Source organism: Xenopus laevis, chromosome 8S, assembly GCF_017654675.1.
Source record: "Xenopus laevis strain J_2021 chromosome 8S, Xenopus_laevis_v10.1, whole genome shotgun sequence".
Taxonomy (NCBI): Eukaryota; Metazoa; Chordata; class Amphibia; order Anura; family Pipidae; genus Xenopus; species Xenopus laevis.
This window is the reverse complement of record NC_054386.1, coordinates 79,062,213-79,081,771: the sequence shown is the minus strand read 5'-3', so window position 1 is coordinate 79,081,771 and position 19,559 is coordinate 79,062,213. Positions and strand designations below refer to the sequence as shown.

The following is a 19,559-nucleotide window of genomic DNA, read 5'->3' as shown; positions in this document are numbered from 1 at the left end:
GGTCCCCATAGGCTTTCCTAAGTTTTTTTAATCAAAGGATATTCCTTCGATCGTTGGATTAAAATCCTTCGAATCGTTCGATTTGAAGGATTTTATCGTTCGATCGAAGTAATAATCCTTCAATCGTTCGATCGCACTATTTGCGCTAAAATCGATATTCGAAGTCGAAGGATTTTTATTCCCAGTCGAATATCGAGGGTTAATTAACCCTCGGTATTCAACCCTTTGTGAATCGGCCCCTAAGTATGATGTAGAGAGTGATATTCTTAGACAATTTGCAATTGATTTTCATTTTTGATTTTTGAGATGTTTAGCTTTTTATTCAGCAGCTCTCCAGTTTGCAGTTTCATCAATCCATGCGTTGATATGAACGAGAGACTGAAATATGCACAGGAGAGGCCCTGAATAGAAAGAGGAATAAAAAGTAGTGATAACTATAAATTTGTAGCCTTACAGAGCATTTGTTTTAGATGGGGTCACTGACCCCCTTTGAAATCTGGAAGTCAGAAGAAGAAGGCAAATAATTAAAAAAATTCAAATTAAAAAACGAACAAAATGAAGGCCAATTGAAAAATTGCTTAGAATTAGCCATTCTATAACATAATAAAAGTTAACTTAAAGGTGAATCACCCCTTTAACCAATCAGTAAAACTGCACGCAGGGCATGCAGTAGTCAACCCCTTACCCACCTTGCGTGGCAGGGTTCCTGTCAGGCAGTAACATGGCAACCACAACCGCATCACTAATAAATGCTTTTATTTATAAACTTCTTTGCAAATAGCAGAGTCTCCTAGAAATCTTCAAACACAGACCATTGCACTGAACTTGTGATGGGATGAAGTTTAGATTAAATTTTCTTTTCACTATAGTTCTCATTAAAATAAAAAATGTTGTGTTTTCTAGACATGATTCAGAATAACCTGTAAATTCATAAAGGACATTTCAGTGTTTTTACTGTTCCTTTAATGAATACAAAAAAATATTGATAAGAAATTCCATCCAGTGTCAGCTGTTCAACCAATGTCACCAGGAAACGCCTTCCTGTGTAACTGGGTCACTCAAGTGTGGTGAATAAATAGGGTCGGCTACAAGCAAAATCACTGAGGATTTGGAAGAAAAGGTGAGTCCAAATATTCTCTCTGTTATGCCTATGCATAGACTATTACGCTATGATCTTATATGAAATTTGTGAAAAATTGGAGGATTCTAAAAATATTCCTAGACATTTAATTTTTTTTACAATAATAAAAATATTCATGTCAAGGGAATTTTTTAACAGATTGATCTATTTATCGAAGCCTTTTGGCTTTTCTTTTTTAATGCACCAGTTCATTGGATATAAATCTACTGCTCTGACCAGTCAAATTTAACTAACTCTTGCGAATGTAAGAGCACTGGGCACTAACACCATACTCACCTGAAAACTCTCCAAAGAGAATGAGCTTTGCAGTAAATTTAATTAAAAAAAAATGTAAATAAAAAATGCAATACAAATTGGTCTGTTGAAACTGTCACTGTAATTGTCATTAATGACTGGAAAAAAAATCATAATAATTTATAGATGAGTGCCTCCTTTACCCAGCTATCCATTATTCCCAACACCTACAGCAACAGAACTTTATTGTTCTATACAGGCTCAATAACGTGTACAGTTATTTTTGTTTTCTTAGCCTTGAACAACAATAATAGTCATTAATGACTTAATTTGGTACAAGTGGGTCCATAAAACAAAGGAATAAAATGAACATTTAGGGGCCCATTTACTTAGTTCGAGTGAAGGAATAGAATAAAAAAACCATTGAATATCGAATGTTTTTTTGGCTACTTCGACCATCGAATGGGCTACTTCGACTACGACTTTGAATCGAACGATTCGAACTAAAAATCGTTCGACTATTCGACCATTGGATATTTGGATATTTGGAAATTTGACCCCCTAGTTCGCCACCTAAAATCTACCGAAGTCAATGTTAGCCTATGGGGAAGGTCTCCATAGGCTTTCTAAGCTTTTTTGGGTTGAAGAAAAATCGTTTGATCGATATTCGAAGTCGAAGGATTTCAATTCGGCAGACGATTATCGAGGGTTAATTAACCCTCGATATTTGACCATAAGTAAATTTGCCCCTAAATTTGTATAATGCATAACAACATCTAATCTATACCTAACTGTAGGTACAAGCTGTCTTGGTTGCACTTTGTGAATTTTTATACATAGGGGCACATTTACTATGGGTCAAATATCGAGGGTTAATTAACCCTCGATATTCAACCATCGAAGTTAGATTTACCGCAATTCGTTTGATCGAACGATTAAATCCTTCGAATCGAAGGATTTGAATTCATCGATCAAACGATTTTCCTTCGATCAAAAAATGCTTAGAAAGCCAATGGGGACCTTCCCCATAGGCTAACATTGGTGCTCGGTAGGTTTTAGGTGGCGAAGTAGGTAGTCGAAGTTTTTTTTTAAAGAGACAGTACTTCGACTATCGAATGGTCGAATAGTCAAACGATTTTTAGTTCGAATCGTTCGATTCGGAGTCGTAGTCGAAGGTCGAAGTAGCCAATTCGATGGTCGAAGTAGCCAAAAAAAACTTCGAAATTCAAAGTTTTTTTCCTTCTAATCCTTCACTCGAGCTAAGTAAATGTGCCCCATAGAATGCATATCCCTATGTTTTGGAAACAATGCAATTCAAGACTTATAAATATGACCCAAGTTGCATACAATGAAACCATAATGTCATTTCTTTAACCACAAAGAATTACTAAAATGTACTGGAACTACTCCACATACTCAATATTTCACAGTTGTGCATTTGTATTTTCCAGGTGTCTTTCCATAATGCTGCGACTTCTTGCATTTTTCGCCACACTCTGCGCTGTTGCAAACAGTGAGTTCTAGTACCATTACTCAACAGAGAAAACAGCATAAGTACTTAATACTTTAAAGGGATGGTTCACCTTTAAGTTAAATTTTAGTATGTTATAGAATGGCTAGTTCGGAGCAACTTTTCTTCTGACTCTTTCCAGCTTTCAAATGGGGGTTACTTACCCCATCTAAAAACAAATGCTCTGTAAGTTTCCAAATGTATAGTTATTGCTACTTTTTATTACTCATCTTTCTATTCAGGCCTCTCCTATTAATATTCCAGTCTATTATTCAAATAAATGCATGGTTGCCATGGTAATTTGGACCCTAGCAACCAGATTTTAAAACTGCAAACTGGAGAGCTGCTGAATAAAAAAACTAAATAACTTAAAAGAATTTAAAAGAAATTTTCTCCGAATATCACTCTCTACATCATATTAAAACTTAAGTTGAAGGTGTTCAAATATATACCCCCCACATATATATCACTTTGAGAAAACTATTTTTTTTAATATAAATTTATTTATTTATTTTATATAAATTACAATTAAAAATTGCATAAAACTGCATTATTTTCCTCGTGCAAAAAACTGTTTTGGGTTGAGAACTCCATTAAAGTACAACCATCATGAAAATATTAAAAAGTTTACATTTTGTAGAAGAAACTTTAAGGGGGATATTAAACTAAAAATAAACTGGTCACCTAATGAAAGAAAATGTTATTCTAAACAAATGTCCAATTTATATTCATTAGAACATACATGTAATTGCTATTAAAAGCAGTAACTGTTTGCCCTTGCTATTCTCCACAATGGTGGATCTGACTTTTGAAACCAATGTTAAGCAGATTAACAGACCTATCATGGATAGAGAAAATAGAAAAGAGCTTTCTGCTACATTGTTGTAAAAGTTAAAGGAACAGTATGTCAAAAAATAAAACTGTTTTAAAGTAATGAAAATATAATGCAGTGTTGCCCTGCACTGGTAAAACTGCTGTGTTTGCTTCAGAAAAACTACTATTGTTTATATAAATAACCTGCTGTGTAGCAATAGGGGCAGCCATTCAAAGGAGAAAAAGCTCAAGTTACACAGCAGATAGCAGATAAGCTCTGTCTGTCTAATGATGTTATCTGTTATCCATTAGGTAACCTGTGCCATATAGCCATTTTTCAATTTCGACCATTGCTCCACAGCAGCTTGTCTATATGAACTATAGTAGTGTTTCTGAAGCAAACACATCAGTTTTACCAGTGCAGGGCAACATTACATGATATTTTCATTACTTACATTTTTTGGTGTTACTGTTCCTTTAAAACCAGGACTGCAGCAAACAAAACAAACAAATACTGCTATTACCGTTACATTACATGATAACACCTCTGCTGCCTGCCACAGAATGCTCCCCAATGGCAACAGCTGGAGACTCACTACATAGGTGATACCAGATAAAGATATAATCATGGGTTTGACATGACCTAAATCAATAGGAAGAAACATGCAGCAGAAAGCAGTGCTCAATGCCTAATGACCTAAGAACTCTCTATAAGGATACTTGACCTAGAATTTATATATATATATATATATATATATATATATATATATATATATATATATATTTCCTTTTGAAAGCATTAACTGTTTATCCCTTTCTGGCTTCTATTTATGACTCTTCAAACAATATAACAGGAGCCATCTGTCCTCCGGGTCTGTTGCAGCACAGTTCCAAGGGTCAGAGCCAGTACTGCAGAGAATGCAAATACTGCCTATATTAGTAATTACATTTATTAAAAAAAAAACACTGAAAATGTGTAATGAATGTTTTATTGGAATGTTGATTAGAATTACACTTTATTTAGCTAAAGCAGGCATGTCACTTATGTGCCCAAATGTTACTGCTACGGCTACGTGATTCCTTGTTTAAATGAGTTAAATGATGTTGATGGTTCAAAGAATGTCAGGCTGAAAGGTGGGCCCCCACACATTTTCACCTCACCAAATCTGGCGCCCATTGCAAAAAGTTTGGACACCCCTAAGCTATAGAAAATAAAATTGTGGCAGGGGGCTATTAAGTTTTATTAAGTTTATTGTCATAAACAAGACAGCATTAAAGTGGTGGTTCACCTTCAAGGTAACTTTTATTATGTTTTAGAACGGCCAATTCTAAGCAAGTTTTCAATTGGTTTTTATTATTGATTTTTTTATAGTTATTTGCCTTTTTCTTCTGACTCTTTGCAGCTTTCAAATGGGCGTCGCTGACTCCTTTCTAAAAAAAACAAATGCTCTTTAAGGCTACAATTTTATCGTTATCGCTACTTTTTATTAATGATCCTTCTATTCAGGCCCTCTCCTATTCATATTCCAGTCTCTTATTCAAATCAATGCATGGTTGCTAGGGTAATTTGGACCCTACTTACCAGATTGGTTAAAATGCAAATTGAAGAGCTACTGGATAAAAAGCTAAATATCTCAAAAACCACAAATAATAAAAAATGAAAACCAATTGCAAATTGTCTCAAAATATCCCTCTCTACATCATATTAAAAGTTCATTTAAAGGTGAACCACCCCTTTAAGCAATATCGCATTTAACTTTTTAAAGGATAACTTAAAAAAAAAAGGGAATATCTAATATGTTTGTCATTCCCTGAAGGCAATTCTAGTAAACGCTAACCTATTCCTTGTATATTATATAAACTAACCTTTAAAACAAAAAATGACAATGGTAACAATGTTATGTTATGTTTATGTCAGGCTGCCCTACAATCCTATCAAAGGCTCAATGGGGAGGCCGTGCTCCCACCTGCAGGACAGCAATGGCTACGCCTGTCACCTATGTGATCATCCATCACACTGCTGGGGCAGCTTGCTCTTCCCAGTCTTCATGTATAACTCAGGCCAAGAACATTCAGAACTATCACATGAATTCAAATACCTGGTGTGACATTGGATACAGGTATGAGGCTTGGTGTCAAGGCTGGGACTAGTTGTAGGTAGGGCAAGATTAATGCCTCGGGCACAATTGCTGGTGGGGTGCAAGTGGAAGGAGACCATGAGAAGGGACAGTAACATGTGTATAAGAACAGTGAGCTGTGGATGCTGTGCAGAATAAGCAGTGGCAAGAAGGTTGGTGTTGGCAGCATATTGTGGTAGTGTGTGAGTGAGCGGCTGGGGTGGCAGAGAGGATGCTGGGCCAAGTAATAAGTGCCAATACTACTTGGCCTGGCTCTGAATGGAGTAACATACATATTTGTAATGCTTTCATGCACTATTAATGGTTACTCACCACTACTTTTATTACAGCTTCCTAGTTGGTGAAGATGGAAATGTATATGAGGGACGTGGCTGGACTTCTGTTGGGGCTCATGCTCCTAATTACAACTCAAACTCCATTGGAATTAGTGTCATGGGAACATTCTCTAGTAAGTTGCACTAATATGAGGATTGAGAAGGTAAAAGATCACAGCTTGATTTGCAAGCTGAGTGATAAGCGCAAAAACTGGGTGCAAACCATTGATTATTTTAATCTTTACACTGATGAAGCACATGCACCTACATTTCCCACAGGAATACAAAGCTGCCTGCATTCAGCAGTCCTATATTCATGAAGTGAGGGCTTATATTAGAAGTCCAGTATGCAAAGAAGACTTACCGCTACTGCCTGCTCGTTGGTATATTGTAAAGGCAGGGCTATCTTCTGCCCAGGGCCGCTCCTGCCATCAGGCAGGGTGAGAACCTTGCCTCAGACGGCAGCGAGCGGCCAGTTACAAGGGGTGGCAAAAAGCTGCCTCTTGTAACTTTAAGAGCAGAATTTCTGGGTTTTAACCCGGAAATTCGGCTCCGCTATTGCAAAGAGCGCAATTGTGCTCAATGCACTAGCAATGCTGCCCCCTTTTGACCCGCTCTGACGCTGATTTTTAAGTGCAGATTAGGAGAGGGGGGAGGCATCTGGGAATCAGCGCTGCTTGTGCCTCCTGGCACTGGAGTCTGCACCTCGCTCTGAACTTTTAATCCTCTATGAGGTGCCGACCACAGCAAGGCCCCAGGCACAAGTGCTTATTAAATGAGCACTATAGGGAGAAATTTTAGGACTTTATAAATGACACTGCCGTAATACCATAAAATGAAATTTTAACTCTCATATGAGGCATTATGGGCAGAGACATGCAAATCACTCCTTTATGTCCCTGTCACCAACTATGCATCCAGAAATACTGGTTTTATAGCATAGATACAGCCGAATAGTTCAGAACCATAAATCCAAAGTTGCAGACAGTCTGTTTCAATCCTGTTATATCTCCTCAGTGCAAGATTTTGGAACATGTCTTCTGAGTGGGTAGGAGTAGCAAAGCAGAGAACCTTGCCTGGTTTCGGTAAGACAGGCTAAAAGGATCCAAAAAGCCCTTAATGCGCAAAACATGCAGCATAAAGCCTTCTGAAAACAGAAGGCATTTACTTGTCTCATGCCATATACATAACACTGCCTAAATACCAAAAATGAAGGTTTAACTCTCACAGTTATACTCTTGAAATTTGTCTTCTGAATAAGCAATAACTGTAATTTTCAGCAAGATCTTAACTTATATATTTGTGTTCTCGAGGATGGGTACCTGGGCAAGTTTCTGTGATCCCAGTAAATGCATCTACATCTTATCCTACCGCTGTTATTAAAAAAATGCTATATAGTTAATTCACTACCAAATATTACTTCCCAGATAAAAAAAACATTAAGGAACTTTGTTCTAATAGTTTTGTGAACAATCTTTAATAGCAATAGTCCTCTAAAAACTGTAGCTTCTACATATAAAATTAACTGGACAGTCGTTACAGATTTCCAAATATATTGTGCATACTGTATATCTGTATGTGGCTAAATCTTTCCCCTATTCTGTTGAGACTTGTTTATGTTGCAGATATATAGTGAATAAAGTACCCCCTCTTGTAAAATATAAGGATATTATTAGTTACCGAGGAGTTTCATGACCATATAAAAACACGAGGCCGAAGGCCGAGTGTTTTTATACAGGTCATGGAACTCAGAGGTAACTTCTAATATCCTCATATTTTACAACTGGGGGTACTTTATTTATTATAATACACAAATTTTAGTGAGTCATGTGACAGAAATGACATCACTACTCACCGTTTATAACTGATGACATCACTACTCACCGTTTATAAGGATATAATTTACAGGATATTCATGGCTTTTGTGTATTATATATATATATATATATACCGAGGAGTGGCCTCATGTTTTTATATGGTCATGAAACTCCTCGGTAACTTATAATATCCTTATATTTTACAAAAGGGGGTACTTTATTCACTATATACAGGTATAGGATCCCTTATCCGGAAACCCGATATCCAGAAAGCTCCGAATTACGGAATGGTTGTTTCCCATAGACCCCATTTTATCCAAATAATCAAAATTTTTAAAAATGATTTTGTTTTTCTCTGTAATAATAAAACAGTAGCTTGTACTTGATCCCAACTAAGATATAATTAATCCTTATTGGAAGCAAAACCAGCCTATTGGGTTTATTTAATGTTTAAGTTAATTTCTAGTAGACTTCAGGCATGAAGACCCAAATTACGGAAAGATCGGTTATCCAGAAAACCCCAGGTCCCGCGCATTCTGGATAACAGGTCCCATACCTGTATAATCTACATTGTAGGTTCACTAAGAAGTCAGATATGAAGATTTCCACAAATGTACCAGTAACATATTCCTTTTTTTTTTTTACCATTTCTTTCACCAGACATTAACCCCAATACTGCAGCTCAGAATGCAGTAAAAAACCTCATCAGTTGTGGAGTGACAAGAGGTTACATTAAGTCAGCTTACATTTTGAAAGGACATCGTAATGTGTCAGCAACTGAATGCCCTGGGAACACATTTTACAACACCGTAAAAACTTGGCCCCGTTTCCAAGCTTGAGATACATCGACAACTAATGTCTGAAATCTAATTTTTCATAAGCTCTTGAAGAATGTGGCTGTGAAATGATACAGGACAAATCACAAATACTACTTGTTATATTTTCAGTATCAGACCTTGCCATGCAGAAAATACACAGTAACTGAATGAAATAAAGAATATAATATAAAACTAAACATTGCAAGCTATTCCAGTCTCTCTCTTTTGGCCTGCTAACTAAATCAAGGTTAATTATAGTAATGCTCAGGTTTTTTCCCCAGTAACGTAACTAGAGGGGGGCAGGCCCTGGTGCGGGACATGCAGCCGGGCCCCCGCCCCCCTCCGTACATCATTTTCTGCCGACGGAGTCAGTGGCACGCAAGCTACCGGGGGGCCCTGAGGGGGTGCGGGCCCTGGCCCAATCGTACCCCCTGCTCCCCCGGTAGTTACGCCACTGTTTTTTCCTTTTCTATAAAAGTTCTCTCTGAGCCTTTTACTTTTAGAAAATAATGTAGACACCAATATTCTTAGACAAATTGCAATTGCTTTTTTTTTGTTACTTGGCTTCTTTAATGATTGCTTTTTATGTTCTTCAGTTCTTAGAACTGGATTTTAAGCGTTATTTGTATGCTTAGTCCTTAATTAATCTAGCAAACAGGCAGCTATTAGGAAGTCAAAATGAATATGGATATGAATAGGATAAATGCTGAATAGAAAGATAATTAATAAAATCACAGTCAAAGTGTTTTTGGTTTCTGGGGTCAGTAACAATCAGAAGGCATTTTCACAGGCTGAACAGAGGCGGACCTTAAATATGTCAAATAATAATAATGAAGACAAAATGAAACATTCCTTCGAAAAAGTCCTCTTATAACATACTAAACATTCATTTAAAGGTGAGCTTCCCCTTCAAGTCACAACACATAAAACAATAGCTGGTGTTATGCCTCACAGTAAAAGAAAAAATAGATGAATAGTTCTCTGTAAAATGTAAACAGTGAAGAATTCCAAAATCACTTTATATAAACTAAATGAAATTTAATAAGCTGTTAATATGAATAGACTAAAACAAAAGCACAGTGAATGCAGTTATACAAAACCATTGTGTAATTGCCACAGAAACGCATGGATAGCTGCCATACCAATACTGAACATAACTAAGTAGGAAAGGAATAGTATGTGATTGTTTTTAAAAGAAAGAACAGCCATGCAACTTTTCACTCCTAATAACTTTAAAGACAACTTTTCATACCCAGATACACTAAAAAAGTGGACTATTGCCCCAGTGTCAAACAGAAGCCAGCACAGATACTTCTTTGACTGTATTTCTGCAAGTCTCATTGCTATGTAAGCTTATGTAAGTTGTGGAATGTGCCTACAACTGCTCTTTCTGAGTACACCCTGCACCAGATCTGGAAAAGATCTATGGCATCCCCACTGTATTTCATTTTTAGGTATTGAGCTTACTAGCTCCATTAGAACCTTATACAAATTCAGGTCTGCTCAATGTCTTTGCCTTAATTCTAAGGGAGGGGTGGGGGGCAACCACCACAGAGTTGTCAGGTAGCTGCTATCTGGGCAGCTGTTGGGCTGCTAAAAGGGAAGGGTGGTGATATTACTCAAACTTTGAGTGTAGCAGTAAAGAGTGACTGAAATTTAGCAGAGCAGTCACATGACCTGAGGGCACCTGTGAAACTGACAATATGACTAGCCTGATGTCAGATTTCAAAATTAAATATAAAAAAAATGTGTTTGCTGAAAAACAGATTTTATTGCAGAGGTCTACTGGAGGAGTACCATCACCATCAACTGATGCTATTTTTAAAAAAAACATATTTTATAGCGACCGTTTCCCGTTAAAAAATGTTTACTGAAACATCAAGAAGCGATAGCAGACTAAAAAAGAAAAGCTCAATAGCCCTTCCATGATTCTGTTATTCCTTTTTGATGGTCTAGTGAAGAATTGATTTGTTTTATTTTTAGAAGAGTACAGCATGTTTTAGAGCCCAGGACTCTGCCTTACAGAAATCCAAGCAACCCCAGGGAGAATATATAGGGGCAGATTTATCAAGGGTCGAATTTCGAAGTTTAAAAAACTTCGAAATTCGACCATCGAATTGGCCAAATTCGATAGTCAAAGTTTTCTTTTTGAATTTTTTGGCCGTTTGCGGTTCTAGGAGGTCCCATTGGCTAACATAGCAATTCGGCAGGTTTAAAGTGTCGAAGTCGAAGTTTTTTAAAGAGGCAGTACTTTGATTTTAGAATGGTCGAATATTCGAAGTATTTTCAATTCAAATCGAAGTCGAATTTGGCCTATATATCTATCTATCATAAAATTATCTTTGAATGCTATTTATAATTTTGCCATAAAAGTATCTGCCTGATGTTTTTACATTACCTTTCTTACCCCCTTTTTTCCCTATGAGGGGGCTGCCATATTTGTGCAGCAGGAGTCTGTTAGCATTAGAAATTATAACTGACAGGTTAAGATGGGACAGTCAGGTTGGCAAAACAGTCAGGTTTAGAAACTTCAACTAACAATCACTTACAGAAGCAGAACTATCAGCGAAAAACAATCAACATGACCTATAGGTAACTTTTAATGTAGATTAATATTTTGAAATAAAATTTTTAGTGTCAGTATCACTTTAAAGTTATCCGTCTCATTAAATTATACGGCAAACTCTCCAATTGATAACCATTCATTTAGATTTGATTGTGTTACATGCTACATTTTGCCCCTTTTTGGAAACTTTATCCAACTTACTATAAATAATAAACAACCGTTTATATAACTGTCTGTCTCTAGTGAAAATGTGCCGAAATATGTCCCTTTCATTCATTGGCCTACAGAGAAACACAGCTTTCACTAAATAATATCCAAGCCAGTCCAATATAAAAGTCTGGTGCAATTTCCAATGCATCAGCTACATTTTAGTAACATTAAGAAGTAAAAATATTTATTTACATTTAACGTTTCTTCATCAATCACCTACAAAGACATTCTTTCTCGGTCACAAATGTCCTATTTCATATGAGGAAGGTTCGGCCTGTAATCCTGTCAAGATCCATTAATTTTTTATATCTGTAAAAATAAACCCATTTAAAGGATATGTAACCCTTAAAATCATAAATAAAACATAAAATTACTCAGGGTGCTTAGGCACTTTTGCAATTTACTGTTTACATTAATTCTATTTTTTTTCCAAAGATATTAAACTGTTTTTAAACTGCAAATATAATTAAAGGGGAACTCTGGCTTCCAAACCAAAATTTGATAAAGAGGCCCACATAACACAGAAACCCCTAATATACCCATCACAGTTACCTGTTTCTTCAAAAAGTATGAGTAAATGCCATTTTCTATGCTGCAATGAATCCAGCTGGTTAACAGTTCTTCTCTTTCTGCATCATTTCAAAGGGAAGGAGGGACTTAACACTGATCTTACATATTGTAACAACTACTCTGCAGCTTACAGACAGCATGTAGGAACTACATAACCCACAATTCATTGCACTGTGATGTTCCTTTTCTTATTGAAATCACGTGTTTAGGGAATTGTGGGGTTTCGAGGATGCAGGCTGAGGACAGATGGCTGTTGATACAAAGTAACAGTAGTCAGCCAGCTCAGCAAAGTAGTCTGAAAGATCAGCAGGAGAGAAGGGGGGCTAGGCTTAGGGAACTGTTCCAAACCATTGAAAATCATGAAAAGATGGCATATTTTTAATTGATGTATATTGCAAATTTGCTTGAAATTGTGTTTACTTTTCAAAATGCTTAAGTTATGTTTTTGAGTTCCCCTTTAAGAGTCAGATTAAAAATTCGAATTTTGAATTATACAAACTCGAGTTTTAATTTGAATTTCGAGATTTATCATACTCTGGCCCTTTAAGAACTCAAATTAGACTATTCACCACCTAAAACCTGCCAAGTTCATGCATAAGTCAATGAGTGAAGTCCAGGGACCAATATGGACATTAGTAGCCTTCCTGAAATTCGAGTTTTAGATATTCGATTTTTCTTTTATAAATAACCCCCCAGTCGAATTTCAAGTATATTCGAATTTAATAGAGTTTTAAAAATGTGCCTCCCAATGTATCAATTTAAAATAGTTACAGTCAGTGAACCCCCCCCCCACCTCCCAGAACTTCTTTATAAGGTGAAAAATTTAATTTTACACTCCAGTATTAGAAAAACAGTCACAAATAGAAAGTAATTGCAAAAAAGTCTTTATTTCTGATGAACTATCTGAAAACAACTAAACTGGAAAAAGTGTTTGACGGTGAACAGTTTAATACTTTCGTTTATAAATTTTACTGTGGCAGTAGAAGTGACTACTGAGATTGGTTTGCTGAGATTTTCTAATGTCACAGAGCAACTGTTACAATTTGTGCATTAGTTGCTGGTAGGGTTGCCACCTGGCCGGTATGTTACTGGCTTGGCCGGTAAAAATGATGGCTGAAAAAAGTTAAATATATAGGAAGGCCGGTATTTTTTTCCAGAAAAGGTGGCAACCCTAGTTGCTGGCATCTGCCAGATACTACTGAGAAATGTATTAACAATTTATCTGTCTGAAACAGTGCACAACCTATCTAATTGAGATAATATGAGAAGTGAAATGAATTTTTAAAACCTATATTTCATAAAATCTATATAGAAAACAGCAATTATTTTATTTGTGATATATCATTTCAAAATAAGTCACGCAAGGTTAGACTGCCCCTAAATGAAGCTAGCAAAAATCCAGGTTAAAGGCAAAATAATTCTGTTTAATTTTTCCTCTGCTTGTGCCCAGGGCAGCCATCAGGGGGGGACGGGGGAGAGTTGTAGGGGGCCCGAGGGTAAGAGGGGCCCTGCTACACCACACTTACTTGATTAGCTGGGCCCCCCATCTTTCTGAGAGCTGCTAACTTTGGGATGGTATGGATGTTTAAGGGGCCCTGGCCACCAATTTTCTTATTTTCTTACAATTTTGGCCACCACATTTTTTTTCTCATGTGGGGTCCTAGCCACCAATATTTTTTAATGGGGGGGCCCTGGCCACAAATGTTTTTTATGGGGGGCCCTGACCACCATTATCTTTTTATTTTTTATTAACATGTGGGAACCCTAGCCACCAATATTTCTTTTGTTTTTTCACTGTGTGGTGAGGGCGGACCTGTGGGGTGGGGAGGTCGGACCTGTAAGTGGGGCTTGCGGTGGGCGCAGCCCAGGGGGCCCAGGAAATGTTGTCGTATGGGGCCCTGTGATTTCTGATGGCAGTCCTGCTTGTGCCCATAAATGTTGAGGCCAGCACAAACAAACAATTGTGTGTGAGTTTTATGGTGGGACAAGAAAAATCTTTAAAAATTAAAGTTAAAATATTAAAATAAAGTTTGCTCCAAAAGATTTGCATTGTGGCCAGAGGTCATCCTGTCTGAGTTGGGAGATATAAATTTGTTGGAGAAATTTGTAGTGTATAAGTCTGTCTATTAGTGTAATTTTAGGCAGTGTCTGTTGCTTTCAATGATTGCTCATGATTCAAATCAAAGATTTCCCATAAAATCTCTATAAGTCCCAGGCAGAACTTTAGCTGGAGAAGGGGAGTAGAGTTTCCTCAAGAGCCACAGTTATCATTGTGGAAAAGAGAGTGTGTAAGGGATGACCTAGGAGTTTCAGAGTGATGGACCATCCTGTGTGTTGTATATTAGGCGGTGCCCTCAATAGAGTGGAGGATGGAGGCAAGTAGGGCAATGCTGGAGTTATAAGGTTTCAGGAAGGGGGCACCAGTGTAATTAATAAATTCCAGTGGCTGAATAATAGAAGTAAAATGGGGTATGACCAGTCCCCATTTAGTGGTAGCTGCAGTTAGTCTCTCCCAGTAGAAGCTAGAGGGCAAATTTACTAAAGGGCGAAGTGGCTAACGCTAGTGAAAATTCACCAGCGTGACGTCATTTTGCTACTTCGCCGATTTACTTACGGTCCCTGGCGTAAATCCGCTAGTGAAGTATACAGCCTTTAGCACCCTTATGCCAGACGAAATTGTGCTCTGGCGAAGGGACGTTACTACGCTAATTCACTAAATTGCAGATTTTACTGAACGTTACCTCTTGCGCCAGACTTGCCTTCGCCACCTCAGACCAGGTGAAGTGCAATAGAGTAGATAGGAGTTTCTCTAAAAATAGTTGAAAAAACGCTGGGTTATTTACTTTTTACTTGGTGATAGGCTGAAAAAGATCGAAAATGTTTTTTGGGGTAGCCTCCTTCCCCCATTTGGCACCTAAACTTTACAGTGGGCAAATGTTTAGGGCAATATAAGACCGCTATTTAATTCTATTAAGTTTCCCTGGGCTTGTGTAGTGTAATGTAGTTGCTGCAGCATACAGTCCATTGTACTTTAACTGCACGCCGTATACTAATTAGGCATCGCTAGCATAACTTCGGACTGCTTATCGTATTATCGCGCAACTTCACAAGCGTTTGGTAACCTATGCGCAACTTCGGATCTTCATGAATTTGCGCAGATCTGGCGAAACTACACCTGGCGAAGTGTGGCGAAGCCGTCGCTAGCGCATTTTCGGCGCTTACTGAATTTTGTCCTTAGGAGCATTATTTGTCTAAATAAATGGTATTATGAGTCTGCTTAGAAGCAGGGAATAATAAACTGTGTGTTATAGAATATGTAGAGAAGTTTGGGTAGATACACCATCTTGATCAGGGCTGGGCCTAGCCAGCTAGGTGCCCCCAGCCAATCTCGTTGTCCCCTTGCCCCCCCCCCGTGGTAAACGGTAGTTTGGTCTAGTTCTTAAAGGAACAGTAACATCAAAAAATGAAAGTGTTTTTAAGTAATACAAATATAATACAGTGTTGCCCTGCACTGGTAAAACTGGCGTGTTTGCTTCAGAAACACTACTTTTGTTTATATAAATAAGCTGCTCTGTAGCAATGGGGGCAGCCATTCAAAGGAGAAAAGACTCAAGTTACACAGTAGATAGCAGATAAGCTCTGTAGAACATAATGGTGTTATCGGTTATCCACTATTTAACCTGTGCCATATAGCCTTTTTTCAATTTCCACCATTGCTACACAGCAGCTTGTTTATAAAAACTATAGTAGTGTTTCTAAAGCAAACCAACAGTTTTACCAGTGCCAGGCAACAGTACATGATATTTTCATTACTTTAAAACACTTTCATTTTTTTGTGTGTTACTCTTCCTTTAAGAACTAGAGCTAAGGAGTCAGTCCCCCAGGCAATAACTGGTACGTTGCCTACAATAACATGTGTATTCATTGTTAAAAATATTGTCTCAAGCTCCCATTTATATTAACTTATGTGCGTACATTTTTCAGTTGATTTAAATTTTGAAAGTTTCTTTTTAATAATTTGCCTACCTATTTGTCCTCTCATTCCCCAACTTGCAATCTCAAATGCTATCTGGTTGGCTGGAACTAGGGGTAGGCGGAAGAAGCACGTGCCTAGCATGAAAAGCTTGGGGGGCGCCAAGCACATACCTTCTCTTTTGCCTGCCCCAGTCTGGCTGAGCTGAACTTTATTAATGATTAAACTTGGGAATCCAGAAAGATTTATCCAAACCTTCCTGTCTGGAAAATTGAGCTGACAATCTGGAAAGTTTTTACAAACTAAAACATTCATTAAAGCTGAACTTGTCAACAACATTTGGTTGAATTGTTTAGTAGTGTTCAGTGTTGCTCAACAGCAGCACAGTCATCCAAACCTTTACTCACTGATGCAAATCTTATATGCTCCAGATTATTTTACAGAGTAGTAACTATTGATTGTTAATGTTGTTAAACTTTAAAGATCATTAATGAGTTAGTCCGTAATCCTCTGTACGGTCATTTATAAACAGTGGGAAAATTTGCTCTTGGGCTGTGACCCATGGCAACCAATGAGATCATTGCTTTCAGTGCTCAACCTGCAGCTGGCTAAAAAAAAGCTAATCACTGATTGGTTGCTATGGGTTACTGCCCAGGTGCAAATTTGCCCAGTGTTTTTAAATGAGCCCTACAGAGTTAAAAAGGTAAGACCACTTGTATATGTTCTTAGAATAACACTGCCTTCTGCTGTTGGTTATTTTAATTTGCTCTTCGCTAGACATATCACTAGGAGTTTTGTAGCGGTGTCATTTCTGATATAGGGCCTCAGGTTGCAGTCCCACAGCGGAGGCAAGTAGCCACCCAACATAAAACATATGTTCACTCTTGCATGAATTAAACTTGTGGGTTTTAACCAGGAGGTTCAATTTTAAATTATGAGAGAGCAGCAGGTACAATGTGGTTCATTACTGGTATGCATTTTGGCTATCACTTTCTAGGTAGTTCCTAACATTGCCTTCTGTGTTCTCCTTTTTCACAGGCTTGACATGGGTGGAACCTGTCCTACTTACTACTGCTCTGGTGGCACAAAAGCAGGACAAGGTGGCTCCACAGCCTGTCGAAATGAACTCATGCGAAACACATAAATGATGAGAGCAGAGTTAGCATGGGAGAGAATAACAGCAGAAAGGATTACATCTTCAGGTACCACGCAACTTGGAAAAAATAGTCGCACTACATTTAAAATATGAATAGGAAGCCAGCAAATGTCAAAATAGAAGACAACGATGAAAAGTGATGTTGCCATATGTAATTCTTTCACCGCTATTCTGCGCCTTCTTCTCCTGCTTATGTCTACCTCTCATTCAGCAATTTGACAAATCTGTTTCTGGATTTCTAGGAAAATACGGGCATAAAGAACAAGCATGGCTGCTAATGGTGGGATGACAAAACCAAAAAATATCAAATAGACCATGTAGGATTCAGCATTTGCTGTTCGGTGGAAATGGTTTCCGCCAGCCCATGAGTGGAAAGAGGCCTGCAATTGCTGCTAGAAACCAAGTCCCAAGTATAACAAGAAAAGAGGTCCGGGGAGTGGCAAAGGCACAATAGTGGAAGGGCACATAATAGAGTGTAGCGTTCTACAGGCACAGCTAGTAGTCCAAAAATTGAGGCTAGAGAGAAGGTCATGAAAATGCAGCAGTACAGGTTACAGCGGGCCACACCCATTTCCAAAAGAATGGCACATGGGACAGCCACAGCTCCAACCACGATATCAGCAATGGCCACTGAAAGAAGAAAGTAATTGGTGACAGTACGAAGCCTTCTGTCCCTTATCACAGCCAAGCAGATCAAAATGTTTCCTGTCATGGAGAGCAAAGCAGTCAGCACCTCTGTGACAAAATATGGGATGTTGGTAAGGGTGACACTGGGGCCAGAGGTGCCACCCACATGAGGAGATAAAGTAGAATTCATGTCTGCCAAAATAGGGAGTATCTTTCCATCCTGGATGTAGTATCGAAAGGCAATGCTGGATTGGAGAAAAAACACTTTGTTAGATCAAATGTTTACCATAATCTAATAATTTTCCGATTTTAATACTATTGTTAATAATACCAATAATAATAATAGTAGCCTTTTTATTCTCCTATATAATGATATCTGCTACAGTTTTCTGTTACATTACATTTTAATTACAATCACACAGTTTCCAATAATCCCTAATTTCATTGAAAGATTTCTGTTTTTCTCTTGTCTGGAAGAAATTCGGGATTCATTGATTGTTCTTTTTCTTGTAAAAACCCAACACAAGCTGGAAAAAGCATTCCTGTCTGCAAAATAGAGCATAACTTGGCATCCTGTTAGTAGTATTTTGTTTTGTTAAAACCATGAGCATTGAATGGGTTGTATTACCTATTCCCTAAAATAAAATTTGTTTCTCCAGATGTTATTGAACACTTTCACATGTTGAACACATGGACTGAGAATGTTTCTTCAAAAATGATCACATTCCGAAGTTAATAATTTTTGCCACAGGGCTACATCCTTGTAATCTAACTCAGACCTGCATGTTCATGTAGAAGTCAATGGCAGATGCCCTGTTGATATCCTGATATGCACTGGGTTTCGTTCAATAATCCGAAGATTTCAGGGTTTTCAGGTGTCAAATCTGCAAAAAGTCAGCGGTTTCGGCGACAAACCCAGAAAAATCGTACGATTCAGATTTTTTTCTAGTTTTTTCCCACACAAGAAATTTTCGAAAAAATGTATTGACAAATAGGGGGAGTAGTTTGCAGAAAATAGTGAGAACTTTTTGGATTTTGATAAATAACCTCCATCATGTGTGACCAAGAAGAGAATGTATGAAGTAAGGTTCAAGCAAGCTAGGAAGCAGAAGTAGTGTCAAGAACCATGGACCTGTTATCCAGAATGCCTGTGACCTGGGGTTTTCTGGATAAGAGATGAAATGGAGTTTATGGAAGACAGTCAAGGCTACAGCATTTGCATTGCTGGACAGTCATTACCAGAACAATGCCTTGCAGCGGCTTCTTTGCCAACAAAATTATTGCCCCTGATTTTAACATGTCTGAAGATGAAGACAGTTCAGGCTGACAGCTATTTATACTTCTGCTGAAGCATTGCCAACTAAGAAGCATTAGATTTGCACTTGACCTGTTGACTTTGACTGTGCATGGATGGCTAATTTGGTCATCCCCTATCTCTATCCCCAAGGAAGGAAGAGGAGATTATTTAAATCCTTATCACCTTATTTGTTTCTAGTGTTGCAGAGGTGGTTTTATGTATGTTGTGTTTCCATGCATTGTAAGCATTAGAATTATCCCTACATATAATAGACAATTAGCATTTATGCACATATGTTTACAGTCAGTCAATCTGGAAATGATATAAAACCACTTTGATCTCATAGGCTGGAGACCAAAGGCTGTATTCATCTTA

General features: G+C 37.8%; 1 protein-coding gene across 2 annotated transcripts; it reads left to right on the top strand.

Moving 5' to 3' along the window:
- The first annotated feature begins 1,024 nt into the window (after window positions 1–1,024).
- pglyrp1.S (peptidoglycan recognition protein 1 S homeolog) lies at window positions 1,025–8,982 on the top strand. Of its 2 annotated transcripts, XM_041574308.1 has the most exons (5): window positions 1,025–1,120; window positions 2,827–2,888; window positions 5,617–5,818; window positions 6,166–6,284; window positions 8,628–8,982. In XM_041574308.1, the coding sequence occupies exons 2-5, from the start codon at window positions 2,840–2,842 to the stop codon at window positions 8,804–8,806; spliced, it is 549 nt and encodes a 182-aa protein (XP_041430242.1). In that variant the 5' UTR covers window positions 1,025–1,120; window positions 2,827–2,839; the 3' UTR covers window positions 8,807–8,982.
- Window positions 8,983–19,559: the final 10,577 nt, after the last annotated feature.